General features: G+C 40.4%; 1 protein-coding gene across 3 annotated transcripts in view; it reads left to right on the top strand.

Moving 5' to 3' along the window:
- The window catches only part of LOC124789768 (tonsoku-like protein), a 269,414-nt gene that overhangs the window by 57,230 nt on the left and 187,508 nt on the right, over positions 1 to 24,676 (top strand). For all 3 annotated transcript variants that reach the window (XM_047257225.1, XM_047257226.1, XM_047257224.1), the window contains 3 exons: positions 4,766 to 4,957; positions 20,954 to 21,068; positions 21,236 to 21,387. In XM_047257225.1, coding sequence (XP_047113181.1) covers positions 4,766 to 4,957; positions 20,954 to 21,068; positions 21,236 to 21,387 — 459 coding nt within the window. The remainder of the gene's footprint in view (positions 1 to 4,765; positions 4,958 to 20,953; positions 21,069 to 21,235; positions 21,388 to 24,676) is intronic.

Here is a 24,676-nt window from a genome sequence, read left to right as displayed (position 1 = left end):
GGTAAGCTACTATAAACAGCACAGAGAACGCATTATTGTGGCCAAGATAGACACGAAGCCCATCCCTACTACAGTAGTACAAATTTTTATGCCAACTATCTCTGCAGATGATGAAGAAATCAATGAAATGTGTGATGAGATAAAAGAAATTATTCAGGTAGTGAAGGGAGACGAAAATTTAATAGTCATGTGTGACTGGAATTCGAGAGTAGGAAAAGGGAAAGAAGGTAACATAGGTGAATATGGATTGGGGGTAAGAAATGAAAGAGGAAGCCGTCTGGTAGAATTTTGCAGAGAGCATAACTTAATCATACCTAACACTTAGTTCAAGAATCATAAAAGAAGGTTATATACGTGGAAGAATCCTGAAGACACTAGAAGGTATCAGATAGATTATATAATGGTAAGACAGAGATTTAGGAACCAGGTTTTAAATTGTAAGACATTTCCAGGGGCAGATGTGGACTCTGACCACAATCTATTGGTTATGAACTTTAGATTAAAACTGAAGAAACTGCAAAAAGGTGGAAATGTAAGGAGATGGGACCTGGATAAACTGACTAAACCAGAGGTTGTACGGAGTTTCAGGGAGAGCATAAGGGAATAATTGACAGGAATGGGGGAAAGAAGTACAGCAGAAGAAGAATGGGTAGCTCTGAAGGATGAAGTAGTGAAGACAGCAGAGGATCAAGTAGGTAAAAAGACGAGGGCTAGTAGAAATCCTTGGGTAACAGAAGAAATATTGAATTTAATTGATGAAAGGAGAAAATATAAAAATGCAGTAAATGAAGCAGGCAAAAAGGAATACAAACGTCTCAAAAATGAGATTGGCAGGAAGTGCAAAATGGCTAAGCAGGGGTGGCTAGAGGACAAATGTAATGATGTAGAGGCTTATCTCTCTAGGGGTAAGATAGATACTGCTTACAGGAAAATTAAAGAGACCTTTGGAGAAAAGAGAGCCACTTGTATGAATATCAAGAGCACAGATGGAAACCCAGTTCTAAGCAAAGAAGGGAAAGCAGAAAGGTGGAAGGAGTATATAGAGGGTCTATACAAGGGTGATGTACTTGAGGTACTTGAGGACAATATTATGGAAATGGAAGATGATGTAGAAGAAGATGAAATGGGAGATATGTTACTGCGTGAAGAGTTTGACAGAGCACTGATAGACCTAATTCGAAACAAGGCCTCGGGAGTAGACAACATTCCATAGAACTACTGATGGCCTCGGGAGAGCCAGTCCTGACAACTCTACCATCTGGTGAGCAAGATGTATGAGACAGGCGAAATACCCTCAGACTTCAAGAAGAATATAATAATTCCAATCCTAAAGAAAGTCGGTGTTGACAGATGTGAAAATTACTGAACTATCAGTTTAATAAGTCACAGCTGCAAAATACTAACACGCATTCTTTACAGACGAATGGAAAAACTGGTAGAAGCCAACCTTGGGGAAGATCAGTTTGGATTCCGTAGAAATGTTGGAACATGTGAGGCAATACTGACCCTACGACTTATCTTAGGAGAAAGATTAAGGAAAGGCAAACCTACATTTCTAGCATTTGTAGACTTAGAGAAAGCTTTTGACACTGTTGAATGGAATACTCTCTTTCAAATTCTAAAGGTGGCAGGGGTAAAATACAGGGAGCGAAAGGCTATTTACAATTTGTACAGAAACCAGATGGCAGTTATAAGAGTCGAGGGGAATGAAAGGGAAGCAGTGGTTGGGAGGGGAGTGAGACAGGGTTGTAGCCTCTCCTCGATGTTATTCAATCTGTGTATTGAGCAAGCAGTAAAGGAAACAAAATAAAAATTTGGAGTAGGTATTAAAATCCATGGAGAAGAAATAAAAACTTTGAGGTTCGCCGATGACATTGTAATTCTGTCAGAGACGGCAAAGGACTTGGAAGAGCAGTTGAACAGAATGGACTGTGTCTTGAAAGGAGGATGTAAGATGAACATCAACAAAAGCAAAATGAGGATAATGGAATGTAGTTGAATTAAGTCGGGTGATGCTGCGGGAATTAGATTAGGAAATGAGACACTTAAAGGAGTTTTGCTATTTGGGGAGCAAAATAACTGATAATAGTCGAAGTAGAGAGGATATCAAATGTAGACTGGCAATTGCAAGGAAAGCGTTTCTGAAGAAGAGAAATTTGTTAGCATCGAGTATAGATTTAAGTGTCAGGAAATCGTTTCTGAAAGTATTTGTATGGAGTGTAGCCATGTATGGAAGTGAAACATGGACGATAAATAGTTTGGACAAGAAGAGAATAGAAGCTTTCGAAATGTGGTGCTACAGAAGAATGCTCAAGATTAGATGGGTAGATCACATAACTAATGAAGAGGTATTGAATAGAATTGTGGAGAAAAGGAGTTTGTGGCACAACTTGACAAGAAGAAGGGACCGGTTGGTAGGACATGTTCTGAGGCATCAAGGGATCACAAATTTAACATTGGAGGGCAGCGTGGAGGGTAAAAATCGTAGAGGGAGACCAAGAGATGAATACACTAAGCAGATTCAGAAGGATGTAGGTTGCAGTAAGTACTGGAAGATGAAGAAGCTTGCACAGGATAGAGTAGCATGGAGAGCTGCATCAAACCAGTCTCAGAACTGAAGACCACACAACAACAACAACAACAACAACACAACACAACACCTTGAAAATTAATTGCTTCTCACTAAGTTTCACTTCCTATAATGAGATACCATGTAATTATTAGAAAATCTACATTTTTAAGTACAAGGTTGTGTGACAGAAGAGCGATGCAAAAATTTTATGCAATACCTATGCTTCAACCCAACAGGTACCACACGAAGGATCTATGTGACAAACAATTTTCTATTTGATTTACAGTTTGCTTGGTATTACACCAGTCACCAAAGAAATGAAAACTTAATGAAACAATGAACTTAACATTTACATTCAGTTCCCCAAAAGATCACAGACACATGCACAGATATATTCATTTCAAAAAGTACATGATTAAAAAAGAAAGCCAAGACGGGTACAGTGTTGTGTCAAGCATCCCCCCCCCCCCCCCTGCCCTCCCAGCTCCCCCTTGCCCCCCTCCCCCCAGCCGACCTTTCCACTGCTACCTGAGAACTGTTGATCAAGTGGCGGCGCAACCCACAGCCTCAGAACCCAACCAACTGCACCCAGGTGGTTACTTAGTGTAAATCAGATATAGATACCTTCCGGATAATCATGACAATTCGGCACCTGGTGCTAGTAACTGCTAGTATTACCCACAACTGGAGCTTAAGCACACAGGAAGATTGAGCCAGTAGTTTTTAGAGTTCTAATTGCCATAAAGGCAGGTAAGGCACATAAGCAGACAGCAATATGCTGGGGAAGATAATAGAAAGGAACACTTTGCAAACCTCACGCTGTCCCCAAATTCACTCAACAGAAGTAAGGCAAATCACCATAGTTCTAAGACGCCGCACCTACGTCTTAACCAAGGCATCACAATCTCGGACTTCCACAAACATTAATTCTGGGAATGTAAAAGTGGGGTTTTACTGTATATTTTTCTCTTAGCAGCCTTCTTACTAACTGTCAGTTCCCCAGCCCCCTTCTCCCTTATCATCTTGTCTAGCTCCTCCCTGTTTGTTTTCTAACTGTACCTGAAGGGCACAAATATGCTGCTGCACCTCCATTAACTTAGTCTTGCTACATATCGTGCAGTTCCAGGAGAGGATCTCCATAAAATGCCCACTGTATTCCCCCTTAAGAAAACACTTCCCATAAATGTCACACTTTAACCCACTACTTGAGAACCTACAACAGAGTTCACACTACTCACACAGTTAAATCTTTTACAGTTGTTGAGCCATATCCTTCTCCAGAGAAGAAATTACACACACACACACACACACACACACTCTCAGAAGCAAGCACATCTTACGCACGCATTCCGGCTGTAGTGGCCGGAGACAGTGATCATGTGTGTGTAAGGTATGCTTATTTGTGTGACTGTGCATGTGTATTCTTTTCTGAAGGTCATTTCTTGTGCCTGCCTGCAACTCAGTGTGTCATCTTTGCAGTGACTAGCTATCTGTCCTTTTCACAATATTTAAAATGAGTGTTTCACCTGTCCACTGGTAGACGCAGCAAAAATTTAATACTGCGCAGTAAATGAACTTTCTGAAAGTTTCTTCTACAGACATTTCACAAGAAATATGGTTAAAAATTACTAAAAATAATAACTCACTATAATGCACAATCATATTTAACACTACTTAGCTTTCACATTTGCACCAGCTGCCAACTGCTCACCATGAAATGTAAATGCAGCTGAGAAACTTTGGTGAATGACGCACCAGCAAAGACAGACACGTATAACAGACCACTCAAAGTAATAACAGTACAAGGTAGTCAAAGGGGAATGTAAATCCATCAATAAATTACTTTTTGAGAAAATATTGCCATAAACAATTATTTTTAAAAAATAGTTGTATCTAAAACTATTTATTCTAATTTAGATACATTAATATGAAGAATAAACTCTGAAATGTCCACATTTGTTGGTATTCAGGAAAGATTAAAAAAATATTTCGCTGCACTTAGAATTGTTTATTGCTATACTCCCTCTCCATATTTTTTCTAATGATAACTCTACTATCCTTACCACATTATTATAATTGAGAATGTCATGTCACAGCTGTAGACTACATCCGTAATTAGTGATGGATTGTACATAAAATACTTTCTCATCCTTGAAATAAATTTATATTTTGTTCTTGAAACTTTTTTCACAGGCCATTGCCATCAACAAACAGAATGATTTGTATGAAGACTTGTACCGTTGTTATTGTTCATTGGCATCACTTCTAGTTCGTCAGAATAACCGATCAAGAGCCCTCACATTACTTAATCTTGCTCTTGATATTGCTGATCGTTTACCAGACAAAGCATTGCTCAGCTGTGATGCACTTCTTTCTAAAGCTGAGGTAAGTAGATTCATAGGAGCAGACAGTGAGTATAAATTAATTACACAAAAGTGAAGGGCTATTTTGTGTATATTTTGCAGTTATAAATGCAGTGTATCACATAGTGAGATTCAGAGATATGGGAAATTATGATATTTGTGTTGGTAGCCCTAGGTGATTGTTAACCCTGGGTAACATATAGAAACCAGTTCACACGATCTTGCCCTTTATTTAACATGGGTACTTATAGTGTTCACAATGTGCTGTTGCCATCGAAGCTTTTACAAAACTGTGATGATAAATGATAAGCACCAGTTTGCTTTTGTTCTGATAAAGGCAACAGTATTGTGTTTTAGAACAGATGTGATTATGTGGATAAAGTTAATGTTTTCTTGAATACCACAGTCTTCCAAGTCCTTCCTAAAGACCCTACAAAATTATTCAGAGACGATGTTAAATATGCAATCAGTTCGTGCAAAAGCAAAACTGTTATCTAATATGAACCCAGTGCCTCCTAGAGTTTATGGGCTTCCTAAACTGCATAAACAGGATGTCCCTATTCGTCCAGTTATATTGTCATTCACTACTCGTCTTACAAATTAGCTAGTGAACTGGATGTCCCAATTAAGAGCAAGACTAAATTCAAACCAAAGCATGGCATTTCAAATTTTGTGGACCCAGTAAAAAAGTTAAAAGGTGTATCTGTCTCACACAGTGATAAAGTAGTATCCTTTGATGTCTGCAGTTTTTTTTCCAACATACCAGTGGTGGAATGCATTGATATTCTGACAGAGCTGATGACTAGTCTTATGTCAATCCTGTGGAATTTAATGAATTGAGACTGGCCACAAAGACATGCTTGGCACAGAACTATTTCCAGTGCCAAGGGACTCTGTATAAACAATTAGACGGCTTAGCTATGGGTTCCACTCTTAGTCCACTGTTGGCTGAAATATTTATGGACAATTTTGAACAAAATTTTCTAAAAACAGAACCGTTGAGTGCAAATATCAAATACTGGTTTAGATATGTAGATGATGTCCTGTGTATGTGGACTGGCACCACAAGACAACTCAACACACTTTTGAAAAACCACAGTCAACATAAAAATATTCAGTTTACAATGGAGATTGGTAACAAATCTATAAACTTCTTAGATCTCACCATTGACTTCAGTACACACGCACACATTACTTCAAAATTTGTAGAAAAACTACAACTACAGACGCAGTAATACCTTCTTGCTCACAACACCCCATAGTTCACAAACATGCAGCTTTTCACTCAATGGTACACCGTCTCATATCTATCCTTAGGCCTAGAGATGATTTTAAAGCAGAGTTACATACAATAAGACTTATTGCCACAGCCAGTGGCTACAATCCAGTTCTTATTGACCCATTTTGCACAGGAAACAAAAATGGAAAATTATACCCCTCCTCTATGCCCCACCTGCTTCCCCATCCACTGTTTGCAGAAAATGGTGTATACTACCATTTCTAGGTGAGGTATCACAGACTGTCGCCAAAGCACTCAAAGCCCACAAATACAGGCTTTCCTACTAGGTTAGGAACACAACAGCCCAATGTGTTTTTAATGGCAAAGATAAGTTGCAGAATTCTGACTCTGCATTTGCTGAGCATGTTCTGAGTGAGGCTCACAACTACCAGCCAGTGCCACATGCACTTCGCTTAGCAAACAAAGGCCATAAACTCAACCTGCTGGAAGCTCTGGAAATTAACAAACATCTTGCTCACAGTCCAGATCTAATCCTAAATGACCAGACACAGCTTAACACTTGCCCTCTCCTAAACTTTATATAATCATCTCTGTTGTTCATTACTTCCCTCTCTGTTTGTTCCTACATATTTCCATTTTCCTGTATACATTAAGCTTTTGTTTTATCGAAGTTGTCTGTGTATTCCATATAGACTAGTTTCAATAGTTAAGGCTAAGTTTAACTGGTACTCATATTACTGCCCATGTTTAACACCTCTTGTAGTTGTCTCATCAAATGTTGTTCATAGTTTACTTTGTTCATTTATGTAATGCAAACTGTTACATAGCCACTGTTTTTAATGCAATGTTAATGTTAAAATGCACTACCACCACACTCTCAAAGATTGCATTTTACTGTATGTTCCCTCAAACACCTCCATTTTCCTGCATTTTTTAAAAATCTTATTGATATTGCATAAGTTCCTTTTGTATCCTGTAGCTAAATTGATAATTGTTTCTTCTTTTAATTGGTTCATGTATCACTCTCCATGTTTTATACCTTCTCATGTAGCCTTGTCAAGTACTAATTTTATTTTATTTTATTAGTTTTGTTTATTAATGGAACCTGTTATGTTGGCGTGCTGTTCCTGTTTTGTGTTCAAGTTATTCCTGTCTACTCCATTTTTATTTATTTACTGTTCAATTTATTACTTTTTCATTGGATTACCATCACTCAGTCAAAGATGTTACTTACTGTATGTTTCTGCTTCAGTCTACACATATTATTTCTCTTCCAATATTGTTTGCAAACCTTGTAACTCAGTAAATGGCTGAAGATGGCCTTGTAAGCCGAAAACCGGTTAACAAAAATAAAAGTAATATTGTAGAACAAAAGCAAACTGGTGCTTTTAATTTATTATAATGTTGTTCTACAAAGAACCAACAGAAGATTCTGTCAACATAAAACAGTGATGGTTTGGCAGCTGCACGCAGAGAATTTTGACCCTAATGTTATCATCCATAAACATTGCAGTCATCCAGGAAGTGACCCAATGATCACTTAAGGTGGTGACAGTTCTGAAAATAGATTCTTGAAAAGGTAAATGATGACCATGAGTTTGTTAACAGCCTGTGGATGTCGGACAAAGCCCATTCCCTTCCTAATGGATTCATTAATATACACAATTTTCGTGATTGAAAATCCTACTGATCTACACCAACATCCATTGCAAAGCAATAAAGTTGCCTGTGGTGTGAGGTGTCAACATACTGCGTAGTAGGCCTTTGCAACTGTAGTCACATTGGATTGGTATGTGTCCACGATTAAAACCTTCGCTGGATTTGTGATTATCTCTCAGAGAGGTCACAGTTCATAGTGATAGATGGTAAATCATTGAGTAGAACAGAAGGGATATCTGGCGTTCCGCAAGGTAGTGTCATAGGTCCTCTGCTGTTCCTGATTTACATAAATGATCTAGGTGATAATCTGAGCAGCCCCCTTAGATTATTTGCAGATGATGCTATAATTTACCATCTAGTAAAACCATCAAATGATCAATTTCAATTACAAAATGATCTAAAGAGAATTTCTGTATGGTGCGAAAAGTGGCAATTGGCACTAAACAAAGAAAAGTGTGAGGTCATCCACATGGGTACTAAAAGAAATACGATTAATTTTGGGTATACGATAAATCGCACAAATCTAAGGGTTGTCAATTCAACTAAATACCTAGGAATTACAATTACAAGCAACTTAAATTGGAAAGACCACATAGATAATATTGTGGGGAAGGCGAAACAAAGACTGCGATTGGTTGTCAGAACACTTAGAAGATGCGACAAACCCACTAAAGAGACAGCCTACATTATACTTATCTGTCGTCTGCTGGAATATTGCTGCGCTGTGTGGGATCCTTATCAGGTAGGATTGACAGAGGACATCAAAAAAGTCCAAAGAAGGGCAGCTCGTTTCATGTTATCGTGCAATAGGGGTGAGAGTGTCACTGATATGATACGCGAGTTGGGGTGGCAGTCACTGAAACAAAGGCAGTCCTCTTTGTGGCGAGATCTATTTATGAAATTTCAATCACCAACTTTCTCTTCTGAATGCGAAAATATTTTGTTGTGACCGACCTGCGTATGGAGAAATGATCATCATAACGAAATAAGAGAAATCAGAGCTTGAATGGAAAGATTTAGATGTTCCTTTTTCCCATGCGCCATTTGAGAGTGGAATGGTAGAAAAGTAGTATGAAAATGGTTCGATGAACCCTCTGCCAGGCACTTAAGTGTGAATTGCAGAGTAACCATGTAGATGTAGATTCTCAAAAATTACAGATATATCCACAAATACACTCCTGGAAATTGAAATAAGAACACCGTGAATTCATTGTCCCAGGAAGGGGAAACTTTATTGACACATTCCTGGGGTCAGATACATCACATGATCACACTGACAGAACCACAGGCACATAGACACAGGCAACAGAGCATGCACAATGTCGGCACTAGTACAGTGTATATCCACCTTTCGCAGCAATGCAGGCTGCTATTCCCCCATGGAGACGATCGTAGAGATGCTGGATGTAGTCCTGTGGAACGGCTTGCCATGCCATTTCCACCTGGCGCCTCAGTTGGACCAGCGTTCGTGCTGGACGTGCAGACCGCGTGAGACGACGCTTCATCCAGTCCCAAACATGCTCAATGGGGGACAGATCCGGAGATCTTGCTGGCCAGGGTAGTTGACTTACACCTTCTAGAGCACGTTGGGTGGCACGGGATACATGCGGACGTGCATTGTCCTGTTGGAACAGCAAGTTCCCTTGCCGATCTAGGAATGGTAGAACGATGGGTTCGATGACGGTTTGGATGCACCGTGCACTATTCAGTGTCCCCTCGACGATCACCAGTGGTGTACGGCCAGTGTAGGAGATCGCTCCCCACACCATGATGCCGGGTGTTGGCCCTGTGTGCCTCGGTCATATGCAGTCCTGATTGTGGCGCTCACCTGCACGGCGCCAAACACGCATACGACCATCATTGGCACCAAGGCAGAAGCGACTCTCATCGCTGAAGACGACACGTCTCCATTCGTCCCTCCATTCACGCCTGTCGCGACACCACTGGAGGCGGGCTGCACGATGTTGGGGCGTGAGCGGAAGACGGCCTAACGGTGTGCGGGACCGTAGCCCAGCTTCATGGAGATGGTTGCGAATGGTCCTCGCCGATACCCCAGGAGCAACAGTGTCCCTAATTTGCTGGGAAGTGGCGGCGCGGTCCCCTACGGCACTGCGTAGGATCCGACGGCCTTGGCGTGCATCCGTGCGTCGCTGCGGTCCGGTCCCAGGTCGACGGGCACGTGCACGTGCACCTTCCGCCGACCACAGGCGACAACATCGATGTACTGTGGAGACCTCACGCCCCATGTGTTGAGCAATTCGGCGGTACGTCCACCCGGCCTCTCGCATGCCCACTATACGCCCTCGCTCAAAGTCCGTCAACTGCACATACGGTTCACGTCCACGCTGTCGCGGCATGCTACCAGTGTTAAAGACTGCGATGGAGCTCCGTATGCCACGGCAAACTGGCTGACACTGACGGCGGCGGTGCACAAATGCTGCACAGCTAGCGCCATTCGACGGCCAACACCTCGGTTCCTGGTGTGTCCGCTGTGCCGTGCGTGTGATCATTGCTTGTACAGCCCTCTCGCAGTGTCCGGAGCAAGTATGGTGGGTCTGACACACCGGTGTCAATGTGTTCTTTTTTCCATTTCCAGGAGTGTAGTTGACAACAATTGGTCTCAGCAATATGTATCAATGTCATTACAGTTCGAGTGTCGATGGCTGCTGTATAATAATTGTTTGGCAACAATTACATCGAGAAACAATTACATTGTCATGGTCTCCTCGATCCCACGATCCATCAGCAAATCATTTATTTTTGTGGGGTCACCTTAAAAGCAAATTGTATCGTTGATAACCTGCTGTGACAGAAGAATTGAAAGCTATGTTCTGAGAAGCAGTTGCCAAAATTCCTGTTAAATGTTGCTTCAAACCACACACAATTTATGTAAGAGACTGCAGAAATGTTTGCGCAGAATTGGAGCTCGCCAGCAAGATGTAGTGCTAAAGAAATAAATTACGTTTCCTTACTTTTAAATGACATAAATTTAATGAAAACATTCTTTCGTAATAGTATTTATTTTCTCAATTCCTTTTCTTGTGAATAACCCTGTACGATTTTTACAATCCTTGAAGAAGTTTTTCTGCATTTTGAAAGTAGTATATATTTTTTTGGTGTAACATTAGCTTTGTAGTTTTCTGTAGGCAGTATAAGAATTTCACCTCTTGAAGTTTAAGTACTAGTCAGCCAGTCTGTCTCATAATTTAATTAAAAGTTTTCTCAAGTGAGTTTTCCTTTTGTTTATTACTCTCTCATTCTGTGAACTATCTGTTGTAACTTTCAACCATTTCTTATCATATTTTTCTCTAACCATCTAAAGAAAAAGCTTTTCATACTTAATAGTTGGTCAAAATGATTAATGGAAAATCTCATATAAGATGTGAAACAAATACTAACAAAGAGATAGAGGGGCTGGCCAGTACTTACCTCAGCTCAGTACAGCCGATAGATACACATAAAACAGAACTGAAAATTTACATTCCTAGCTTTCGGAACTTTGTTCCTTCATCAGGGAGGAGAGAGGGGAAAAAAGGGAAGAAGGGAAAGTGGATTGGTCAGCCTTATGAGATTCGCTATTTAGAATTATTTTGAGTTGATGCAGTGACAGAATGTTAGGGTTAGTGATGGGACAATTGACTAGTTTTATCAATGGATTTGTCAATCTTGAACTTCCTGGCAGATTAAAACCGCATGCTGGACTTAGACTTGAACTTGGGGCCTTTGCCTTTGGCAGGCAAATCCTCTACTGGCCGAGCTATCCAAGTGTGATTCATGACCTGTCCTCATACCTTTACTTCTGCCAGTATCTCTTTACTTTCCAAACTTCACAGAAGCTCTTTTGCATATCTTGCAGAACTTGGATTCCTGGAAGAAATGGTATTGCAGAGAGGTGGATCAGCCACTGTTTTGTGGATTGTTTCCATGCTGAATTTTCACTCTGCAGTGGAGTGTGCACTGATTTGAAACTGTCTGGCAGATTAAATCTGTGTGCTGGAACGGGACTTGGACTTGAGGCCATTGCTTTTTTTCAGGCAAGTGTTCTACTGAATGACCTATCCAAGCGTGGTTGTGTTGCAAGAATTCTCCGTTGGCATCCCCTTGTGCCAGTCCGCCCAAGAAATAGCTTATGTTGCACTTCTCCACAACAGTTGCACCATCCTGGAAGGGCATATCATACTCTGCTCCCTTTGGCTTCGCTGCAGCTCTTTTGTCATACACACATAGCACTTCTTATCTGGTACAACTAGCAGAATATTCTTTGTCCTAGTACGTACAAAAATAACTGCACTCCAAAACCATTCGAGTATCAAAATTTCGTCAGTGCTGCAGTCTGCCTACAGTTACTTACTTCCTCTCCCAATATTTCATCTAAACCTACAGCCTGAAAATACCCATTGCTATACATCTTTTACACCATATGCATACAACAACATAGACAAACACTATCTCCTAACCCACTTTATATCCCCAATTAACTGTTAACACACCACAAGAATGAAATTCTTCTTGTAAACTAACATTGTTACTTGTCCTCTGTCAACACCTGACTCAGCAATTATACAGTGGTATAGCCACCCAATGCTTCAAGGTACAGTCTCACAACATACGCATACTGTACTTATAAATAAATCAAAAACTCTACATCATTTGTACATCATTCACTTTATATATTCTCATTACTGTGAAACATGGTATGTCATATATTTAAAAAATGCACCTTACAAAACCCCCAAAAGTTTTTAATACATTACTCTTTCCATGACTGCAGAAGGGCAGCAGCACCACTATTATGATGCTCTTTGTGGCTGCCTCCGCTTGTGGTGTTACCTAAAATAGGAAAGCCTCAATCCCTCTACCTTCTTCTTTATATCGGCTTAACTGCACGTTGTAAAGTGTAAGAAAATGTAAGTGTATATTGCACAGGAGTGGCCTACTAAACTTGTAGTGCTATCTGCCTCTACTTATCTCCTCCCCTTTTTTGGGACCGACATTGGTAATGATGATAAAGATTCTGGTGTGCTGGGAAGGCTCGAATACGCCCAACGTAGACAACTGTTGTTCATGTCAGAAGCTGGAGTTTGACATTCACTGGCAAGGACTGCTATGGACTTTGATAACAGGTGAAGAATTTTTTCGTTTTTCTCTTCAATATGTAATGGTTCGTTAACATCACCCACTGCTTACAACGTACTTAGGTAACTTAACATTCCATTGCCCTGTTCATTCCTGCTGTTACAGGGTCTTTGTATTTGTTTCGTAAAGTTCTTGTGAAATTCCGAACCGATTCCATTTTTCCCTACCTTAGACTTCACTACTTCGATTGGTGATGGCATTTTCTGGCCATAAACGGCCTCATACGGTATTAGACTTTTATTCTCGTAAACCAAAAAATTGCAAGCCACCAACATGTGGGGTGATAGCATATGGCAATTATTATGATGATGACTCTTGATACAATGACTTAACGTCTTCACTATTGTCTGATCAACCCGTTTTTTTTTTTCTCCCATTTGCGTTTGGATGTAACCTTGTATCCAGTTTTCAAGTTCATATGAAATAATAAAGCTGCTTTATTAACTCTGACATGAAGTTAGTGCCCTGATGTGTAATTAAAGTCTCTAGACCACTAAACTTCAACAATCCTGTGCCCTGGGCCACTGTGTAGGTTGCTAATTTGGAGTAGCCACGATTTCCATGTAGTGCGAATAGTGGTCTAGTACGAGGTGCATTCAAGTTCTAAGGCCTCCAATTTTTTTTCTCCGGACTGGAAAGAGATAGAAACATGCGCATTGTTTTAAAATGAGGCCGCGTTCATTGTCAATACGTCCCAGAGATGGCAGCACCGTACGGCAGATGGAATTTTACCGCCAGCGGCGGGAATGAGAACTGTTTTAAATACTTAAAATGGCGACGTTTTCTTTACTTGAAAAGCATGCAATCATTCGGTTTTCTGAATTTGCGTGGTGTGAAACCAATTGAAATTCATCGACAGTTGAAGGAGACATGTGGTGATGGAGTTATGGATGTGTCGAAAGTGCGTTCGTGGGTGCGACAGTTATGGATGTGTCGAAAGTGCGTTCGTGGGTGCGACAGTTTAATGAAGGCAGAACATCGTGTGACGACAAACTGAAACAACCTCGGGCTCGCACAAGCCGGTCTGACGACATGATCGAGAAAGTGGAGAGAAATTTTGGGGGATCGCTGAATGACTGTTGAACAGATCATCTCCAGAGTTGGCATTTCTGTGGGTTCTGTGCACACAATCCTGCATGACGACCTGAAAATGCGAAAAGTGTCATCCAGGTGGGTGCCACGAATGCTGACGGACGACCACATGGCTGCCCGTGTGGCATGTTGCCAAGCAATGTTGACGCGCAACGACAGCCTGAATGGGACTTTCTTTTCGTCGGTTGTGACAATGGATGAGACGTGGATTCCATTTTGCAATCCAGAAACAAAGCGCCAGTCAGCTCAATGGAAGCACATAGATTCACCACCACCAAAAAAATTTCGGGTAACCGCCAGTGCTGAAAAAATGATGGTGTCCATGTTCTTGGACAGCGAGGGTGTAATCCTTACCCATTGCGTTCCAAAGGGCACTACGGTAACAGGTGCATCCTACAAAAATGTTTTGAAGAACAAATTCCTTCCTGCACTGCAACAAAAACGTCCGGGAAGGGCTGCGCGTGTGCTGTTTCACCAAGACAACGCACCCGCACATCGAGCTAACGTTACGCAACAGTTTCTTCGTGATAACAACTTTGAAGTGATTCCTTATGCTCCCTACTCACCTGACCTGGCTCCTAGTGACTTTTGGCTTTTTCCAACAATGAAAGACACTCTCCGTGGCTGCACATTCACCAGCCGTGCTGCTATTGCCTCTGCGATTTTCCAGTGGTCAAAACAGACTCCTAAAGAAGCCTTCGCCGCTGCCATGGAATCATGGCATCAGCGTTGTGAAAAATGTGTACGTCTGCAGGGCGATTACGTCTAGAAGTAACGCCAGTTTCATCGATTTCGGGTGAGCAGTTAATTAGAAAAAAAACCGGAGGCCTTAGAACTTGAATGCACCTCGTACATAATGCCTCCTTGCTGGCATTTGCCCAAAAAGACAAAAGATGTCCAAACTGATTATTTCAAGTGGTTTACAGGCTTCAGGTAATGTCTGCAGTGGAATATGCTGATGACTCAATTTAGTTAATTGTATGAATATGGTACACAGGTCTTTACATATTGTACTGCATCTCGCTTATGCATTTGCCACCAATATTATTTGGTTATACTTTGTTCCATAGTTGTTTGATCCCCATGTCCTGCCAACACATGATCATTCCTCTGTCTCATTTCTTCAGCCTGCAACACTGCGAGACCCACAACACAAGGTTGGAATATTGTTTGCTTTTCTAATACTGCATTGTGCACAACGAATCATGGCTGAATTGCAAATAGCTTACAGTCTTCCTCTGTTTTCTGCCACTTTTCAGTGGTAGAACATACCTGTTGCAATGCATTAACTTTCTGACTTAAGCCATCTGCATTACCATATTTTTCGCGTGGTTGACAGATTATCTCAAAATCAAACCTACTGCCCAATGCTTTAACCTGCTCGGTGGGACTTTCGAACTTAATAGTCATTTTAATGCTGCATAGTCAGTTATCGCTTTAAATTTCCTACCGTATAAATAACACCGAAATTATGCTATGCCATATATGAGGCTCAGCATTTTCTGCTTCTGCTTTATTCAACTGACGTGAAGCATAGGCAGCCAAATGTTCCGCTTTGTCCTTTTCTTGACGCAGTGCACATCCGATCGCTAGATTATATGTGCAACAAGGCATAATAATTTGGTAAAACCAACACTGGTTCAGTTGTTAATAATTCTTCCAATTAACTGAAAGCATCCTTGTAATCCAGTGGGCAATAAATCTTCACTCCTTTGCTCAGTAGGTGAGTGAAAGGTTGTGCTATCTCTACAAATTTTGGACAAACTTTCTATAATAATATGCTGGGTGTATCTTCTTTTACTTATTCAGTGTCAGGGTCAGTCTGGACTCCCTTACAATTACTGACATGCCCTAAATATTTTATTTACTGTAGTGTAAAGTGACAGTTCTTTCTACTGATTGTTACATATGCTGCAAGCTACTGCTTAAACACCTCTCTTAACTCTAGCACATTGTTCCATGTCTTTCACAAAGACAGTTATGTCATCCAAATATTCTATAGAGTGCTTTGACTGTAATCCTCACAAAGCTCTGTCTAACAGTTGCTGAAATGTGACTGGTGCAATCTTTAATCCAAATGACATCTGTTGGTATTGGTAGTGTGCTGAAGGAACTAGAAATGTTTTGACCAATCCTCTGGTGCGACTTCTAGCTGGTGATTTGGGACCAGATAAGTATCTGTAATTCTATGAATATTAAGATACTGTAACCACAAAAAAAACTGATAGGGTTTATTGTCATCTGTACTCTTTTTTTGAAGCAATTGTTACTGGTGCTCCCTAAAAACTAGTACTTACTTCAGTAATACGGTTTTGTAATTTTTATTAGTGAACTCTTCCATCAGCAGTTGTGATGATGTGGTATTCTGTACAGTTTATGATACGCAGACAGTTCATTCCCAGTTGGGATTTCAAGCTGTCACCAGTATCACTGGTAAAGACCCATTTCCTCAAACTCTGCGAGCAACTGCTCCCTTGCTGACTTACCTGTTCCTTCCAAGTGTCTCATCTCTCCCTGCAATGCAGCTAACCTGGCAGCTTGCTTATGCTTTACTCTATCCAAATCATCTTTCCCTAAACTATGCAGATTGGTGACTGTCAACCCTTTAGACAAGTCCATGTCCTTGGTTCCAAAATTACCTGCTCACCTACAAATTCCTGTACACACACCACACTACTGTGTACAAAACACCATGCTTTATCTTGTTCCTCAAATCCTTTAGTGGCTGAACTATATACAAAACAGTTAACAGCAAAGCACCTATGCTCACCTGTAGTAGTTTCACTGTACCATGCTGTACTTTTCCCATAAATGAACCCTTATAGGCCTTGCACACAGTCGTATAGGTTCCCCTTTCCGGAGAGATGAACCTTGTGGCAGTGTGGAGCTGTGGTAGTTTCTCTCAGGGAATGATGTCCCACAGAGTTTAGTTATATGCCATATAGGTTCAATTTTAGCATGATGTTCATGTAAGAAGTCTGACCTTAAGATCTCATAGTAACCATTGTCTGTAAGAGGCAAAACTTCCATATACTCCCAGAAATGTTCCCCCACTGCCCGAAAATACAGCATTGTTGACCCTAGCGAGTGCATGTCACTCCCACCTGTTCCAAATAATCTACATCATAGTGGGCACAACTTCCTTTTCCCCATGTGAGGTCCTCAAACACCTGCGAACCTATGTCCAATAAAGATTTATGTTTGTTTCCATCCACTAAGCAAACAAAGCAAAATTCTGCCCCTGCACACATTTTAGTTGTGCTAAATTTTACTGGGAGCACTGCTTGTTGAAGCCCTCATTACTGTTTAACAGTGGGTTACTATTTCCATTCCGCGTCTCTTTAACATGCCCCTTATTAGACTTCTGTTTGCAGTTTTGTTCTTTTTGCCCTCTTTGTCCACATTTCCTCAACATGACCAACAGAATTCTCACCGAATGTGGCTCGACCACCAACAATGGTAACACTTGATTCCCACAAAAAATTCTCAGTTTACGGTTTTATGTGTGAGTATGATTTTAGTGTATAGTATCTGTTTTCAACAACTTCAAACAGTTGTTTTCAAAAGCTTCAGACAGTTCACTTTTTTCTGTAGGATATAGCCAAGTTCACAGATAAAATTTCTTAATTGATTAGAGGCCCATTTTCTGTGCATTACTAAAAATGTTATGCAAAATGTCAGCAGTGCTCCTAATGTGCATTTTGCTGTACATAACTTCAGAAATTTACCATTCAATTGTCACTATGATTGATGTTGTTATTGTTATAAGGGTTTGTTTATCCTATAGTCAGCATGCCAGTCAGGCAAAATCACAGTGAGCATTGAGGCAATTACCCCAACGATGCTCCAGCTTGAAGATACCAATTGGGTAAAATGCTGTGTTCTGCTGCATGAAGAAGTTCATAGCTGCTTGCTGTACATCCTTGCCTGACATGAATCATCAACCCTTCAAGGCCCTTTCTAAGGGACCAAAGGCATGATAAACATGTGGGAAGAGATTCGCATTATAGGGCATGTGCTCGAGTGTGTCCCACTTGAGTTGGCATAACTTCTGCGTTACGAATTTGAGATGTGGGGATGTGCATTATCTTGAAGCAGCACGGAGCTTGGTGCATCATTCCACAACAATGATTAATGACACACTTGCTGCCCATACAGTCTTCATTCTCCGGTGGATGTCCACCAGTGTGTGTCCTTCAGCAGATGCATATTGATCCTGTTTGGACACATTTGGTAATAGTGTTGTCATAGTTGATGTACATATCTGCATTTACAGCATGTGTATCTGAGGCATGAATCCCACATTGATACCTTGCCTTCATGTCAGTGCTTATATACCGGCATCTGAATCGCACTATGTTACATATACGCTGCAGTAACGTCCTCACACTGAAATTTTTTGATCACCCCTTATATTTGTTTCCAAGTTTTTACACAAAATTTTATTGGGAGTAAGGCTTAGCTGACATTCTCTGATGCATCACTGCTAATAGGGACACATTCACCCTTATACCACGGCTGGTTATGATTAGGTTGATTATGAACCTTCTGTGGTGCTTCTGCTAATACTACGTACTTCCATCAATACACTAAAATTGACTGATGCTGTTGAAAAGGATTGAGGATGAAGAGGATTTCTCTACTATCTGCCACAAAAGAAATATTTACATTCTGTAAGCACTACAGCTTACGCTATCACTTGAACCATTACACTGGATAGATTGAAGTTAAGCACATGATTCATTAGTTTTAGACAAGCACAGTGTTAATAATTGAACTTTATTACAATTTTGTTTTCTGTCTTGGATGATATATATGATTTAAGTTGTAGTTTTGTTTTGGCTGTCCTACTGTGGAGTTTTCATTTGCATTACAAATCCAAGCATGAAAATCTAGAGTTCCAGGATGTTGGGCAACAGTTGCTGCATCTTGATTGACACAAGAACAAATACAACCTCTGGAGGTGTAAGAACATGAGGTTAAGCATCACTGGGCTCACCAATGAGTTTTATGGTGGCTTATTTGTGAGTGTGCACAAGCATGGAAGTCGTTTATGGAGAGTCTTCAGATGTGGTCAATTGTGAACCCCCAGTCAGAGAAACCAAGTAATGTACTGAAATCATCGTCTACACGTTGGAAGAATTTTGAACAGTAATTTGCATGCAAGGAAAGTCGTCCAAGATTGAAGTGGCATGATTTTATTACTGTGATTCAATAACACAGGTTAATTTAAAAAGAAAGAACAGATTTCAGTTGTTTATTACAGGCAAATTATGAGAAATAGAAACACATATTGCATGTCACTAAATAGAGGAAGGTCAGAGCTTTGACAAAGCCACACTGTTGTTTGTAGCAACATGCTGACTGTATCACAAGAGAAATCATTTTGTGTGTTGGGATTTTGCATGAAGTCAGTCCATTTTTCAAGTGCAACAAGCATTCTGCCATCAATTCAGCTAGAAGCTGCCTCTGCGCAAGCGAATTTATGACTGGCATAAATAATTCTGGGAAGCTGGTTGCATATGCAAAGGGAAGAGCACTTATTGGCCACGCACTTCGGATGAAAATGTCGACCATATTGGTGATGTGTTCCCATGGAGCCCTTTGGAAGTCCACAAGATGGGCAGGCCATGAACTTGAACTTTCTAAAACAATGCTTATATATGGAGCTTTACAAGCTGCAGCTACTGCAGCAGTTGTGCCCTGATGGCCATAACCGGAGGTATGAATTTAGCATTTCAGTTCCCAAGGATATGCCAGAGGACACTTGTTCCAAATGACTCATGTTTTTGGATGAATTAACTTTTCATCCGTTGGGGAAAATGAACTGCCATAATGTAAGAATTTTGCGAGTCACAAAATCCTGGTGTTGTCGTCGAACGTGAAAGAGACTTGCCGAAACTGAATGTGTTTTGTGCTGTTTCTGTTCACAGCGTTTATGGACCCTTCTTTTTTGCAGAGGTAACTGTGACAGAATTCTATCTGGACATGCTGCAAAGTTTGTTGTTTACTCAACTTCACAAAGATTCCAGTGATTTCACGTTTATGCATGGCACCCACCTCCACTTTGACCTTGAGGTGCAGCATTATGTTAACATCACCATCCCACAGCGTTGGATTGGAAGAGGTGGACAAGATTTTGTTCATTATTTTTGGCCGCCTAAGTCACCAGACCTCACACCTTGCAATGTTTTCTGTGGAGGCACATAAAAGACAGAATCTTTGTCCCGCCAGTGGCAGCTACTCTTCAGGATCTGAGCTTTTTATTGGAAGCTGTTGACTCAATAAACAGGGACCTATTGATTCTTGTGTTGAATGAAATGGTGGACTACTGTTTCGATGTTTCTCTAGCATCACATGGAACTCATATTGAGTATATGGTGGAGCTAATGTTGTGTGTATGACTTAGTGTTTGGATGAATGTAAAACTTAGACCCGCCATCTGTCCAGTGACGTGCACAGTGTGTTTGTGTCTTTCACAGTTTCTTTTTGAATCATCCTACATCTTTTGACAAAGGATATAATAAAATAATGGTGATGTAGAGTAGAATGGTGATGTGAGTAGAAACTGGTGAGAATGTTCTCCATGTAACACAAAGTCTCATCACATGCTTATGCTCGTCTGGGACAATAATCTTTACACCAATTCATTTAAACCCCTTCACTAGATATCTGTTATTGATATTTTGTGATGGCTCTTTGCACATCTTTGGTATTATAACGTATATTTAAAGTATTTTTAATTGCCTTAACACTGGTGTGTAACATATGAAGATTGATTTTGAAGACATTATTACACTTAATTTATAATGTTAGTATTTGACTACTGTGGATTAAACATGACTAAATAGTGTGAAAAAATTGGAATTACAAAAAAATTTTTGATTCCAGGTTTACTTCAGTCAAAGTGATTTTCAAGCAGCAAAACAGACTTTGGTAAAAGCTTACAAAATGCATTCTCCTAATGAAAGTGATCAAAAGAATGTTGAGCGGTTGTTGAAAATAGGTGAGCTTCACTACAATTGATACTCTTCCTCTGAAGACTGTGTTCTATGAAAATGCTATGTGTACTTTGTTGGTGTAGATGATCAAAATGGAAAATGAAGTCATTTACATTATTTTAGATTCCACTATTTCATCTGAGTTAACATTTTTCCCTGTCTTTTCCATTAGCAATTGCTTTGTGCCGGACAGAAGAAAAACTTCGTGTATTAGAAGAAACTGATTTTGTAAACAGAAAGAAATTGTATGAGATAATGGGTGATGGATCAGTAGCAGTGAAAAACTTTGATGGGGCACTAATCTATTATCAGAAGATGTTGCAGGTAACAAATCATTTTTCTTATGACAATTGCATAATCAGATATAAAAGTCTTAACTTTGAAGTGAAACAATTACTTCCGAATAATCAATGAATGAAAGGAACAGGAAAAATCTGAGCTCACTCTGCACAACTGATGCTATAAGAAACAACTACATGTGGGCTGGCCTTATGTTTCTGCACCCATGTGGCAGACTTGTATCGCATGGGCTCACACTTTCCTTTTTACGTGAGTGGTCGCCTTAACCACTTTGGCTACCCATGCATGACTCAGGGCCAGACCCAAACTTCCGTTTGTTGTTGTTCCTACATTGCAACTTGTACCTATACACACATTATGTATGAAGGAACGTAGTATCATTCTTCTTTACAATGTAGGCACTGCAGTATCACCAGTATGTGTTATCTGTGAGCTAGTTCACCACACTGAATCTGCTTTGTTTTTGTCTGTGCAGTTAGATGAGCATATGGAAAATTTGAGTAGGTATAGATGGCTAGTCATTGTGCAGCAATTTTGATTGATTAATAAAAACAGTATTCAGGGATACTAGTTGAGATACTTAATTGTAAAAGTGATCTTACTTAACTGTATAATTTGCAACACATCACAGTTTCATCAAAGCAGAATATTGCAATACACATTATCCATAAATGTGTGCAAACAGAATTTTTTCATGTCTCAACCACACCACACCTATACATTGTTTCAATTCAGACTGAACTTGTCCAAGCATGTACTCTGTTGGAACTGCTCTTGTGAGCTGCCACTACACAAGTCCGCTCAAAAATCTTTTGAAATTCTCAGATTCTTTTGAATAACAACCCATACGTCAGTTGTTTCATAAATTTAGAAGTTAATTATTTTTTATGTACTTTAAAAATAATGCTTTGTGATAATCTTTCTCCTCACACCTCATAGTTTACTATTATAGTTTCTGTGAATGTATGTATTAATTGTAGTATATTTTGGCAGTCACCTAAATATGACCTTGAAAACCTGGTTCCTTGCCTGTGAGTTATCTAAATGTCAACAAATGGTCTGTCCCGGCACAGTGTCCAATACATCTTTGCCTCTTGCCCCCATAAAAATGGTTCTGTGATTTAATTTATCTCTGTATCAAAGAACATAAACACATGTGATGTGATCAGAAATGTCAAACGTTCTCCCTTGACAAATACTTTTCCAGTTTGTAAGTTTCCAAATCGAATAGTTTCTGTTTGGTCGGGTGGAAGGAAAGCACCATGCTGAAGTTCCTTTGGACTTGAGGGTCACTTTTATGTTTGATTGTGGGGCAGACCTCACCAGACCGTGCCCAGAGATTGAGTATTGTGTGGTGTTCAACATTCATGTAGGCACAAATATCAGGTCACCATGTTAGTTAACAAATATTCAGTATACCTATTTCACAGCATTTTGTGGTAACTAGATGAGACATAAGGAAGAATGTATTACTTTATCTTTTTCAAATGTGAAAATCGTGTATTTTGAGTCGCACACAAATGCAGTATAACAAGCTCTGATTGTTTCAAAAGGTTCTTCCCATCGAGCTGCTGAAGGATATGAAGTATGAAGTGTAGTAGTAAAGTTATAGTTACCATCTTCGAAAATAAAGTTAGATAATTAGTTTTTTATCTGCTCTAAAACACATCTGCATTCCTACGTATTGAAATTTCCACACCACAGTAAGTAGCACTTCTTTAGACGAGCCAAAACAAAATGGTCCAGTCCACAGATAAAGTGGAGAATCATGCGATAATTCGTTTTTGGCAGTACCTAAAATGTTGCATCTGTGTTGGTCCAATCTGGGTGACTTCTTTAGTCTTCTTCAACATTCAGTTGTCCCCTAGGGATACTTTTAGTTTGATTGTGTGGTCCACTGTATGAGCTAAAAGGAATGTGGACTCAGGCCATTTCTGGCATAGAGTACAGTTGCAGCCTGATATGTTTTGGTCTCTCTTCAGCTGCCTTTGTCATTAGGAACTAAAATTTGTCTTCCACCTTTGTTGGCTTGGCTTCAAGTGTAATTCTAGGCAGAGGCACTTAAAAAGTCACTTCATACATGAACATAATTTTGTTGTACAAGAATATTTCACAATTATTCTCTATGATTACTTACTGTTACTATTGTGGCACCTATCCTCATCTGGCTTTGTCATATGTTGTAGAACTACACTCAGAAACACAATAAATGTTTTTACCAAACCATATTAAGAAAAGGATAGTTAGTGCTCACTATATAGTGGAGATGCTGAGTCGCAGATAGGCACAACAAAAAGACTGTCAGAAAGTGAGCCTTTGGCCAGCAAGGCCTTCGTCAAAAGTAGACAACATACACACACATACAACCACACACTCACGCAAACATAACTTACACGCACATGACCAAGGTCTCTGACTGCTGAGCCCAGATTACAAACAGCAGTGCATGATGGGAGAGGCAAACGGGTTGTGGGGGTAGGGGTGGGGGACAGCAAAGCACTGCTTGGAGGAGTGTAGAGGGATGAGGTGGAGAGAGGGCAGGGCAACTTGATGCAGTTGGGAGGTAAGACGGAGGGTGGGGAGTAGCGGCAAAGGAGAGAAGTAAAAAGACTGAGGGTGCATTGGTGAAATAGAGGGCTGTTTAGCGCTGTAATGGGGACAGGGAAGGGTTTCGATGGGTAAGGACAATGACTAACAGAGGTTGAGCCTGGGAGAGTTACGGGAATGTATGATATATTACAGTAAGGGTTACCAGCTGACCAATTCAGAAAAGTTGGTGTTGGTGAGAAGGATTCAGTCAGTGAAATAAAGAACTTTGTGTTGGGTGGCGTGCTCAACAGTGGTGTGGTCCAGCTGTTTCTTGGCCACAGTTTCTCATGGCCATTCATGCGGACAGACACCTTGTTGGTTGTCATGCCCACATAGAATACAGCACATTGGTTGCAGCTTAGCTTTTAGATCATGTGTGTGGTTTCACATGTAGCTTTGCCAATGATAGGATAGATGATGCTTGTGACCAGACTGTAGCAGGTGGTGGTGGGAGGACATATGAGACAGACCTGTCTATTACAAGGATGTGAGCCATGAGCCATGTGGCAATGGATTGGGAGCAGGATTTTGTTCCAGGATGGATGAAGATATTGTGTAGGTTTGATGGGCAGCGGAATACTGCTGTGGGAGGGGTGTGAAGGGTTGTGGGTGGAACTTCCTTCATTTCAGTGCACGACGTGAGGTATTTGATACCGTGGTGGAGAATGCATTAATTAGGAAGTATCTAAAGTAAATAATTGTTAGGATTTGTCCTGTGGAGAAT

This window comes from Schistocerca piceifrons, chromosome 3 (assembly GCF_021461385.2).
Source record: "Schistocerca piceifrons isolate TAMUIC-IGC-003096 chromosome 3, iqSchPice1.1, whole genome shotgun sequence".
Classification (NCBI taxonomy): domain Eukaryota; kingdom Metazoa; phylum Arthropoda; class Insecta; order Orthoptera; family Acrididae; genus Schistocerca; species Schistocerca piceifrons.
This window is presented reverse-complemented; position numbering and strand designations above follow the sequence as displayed.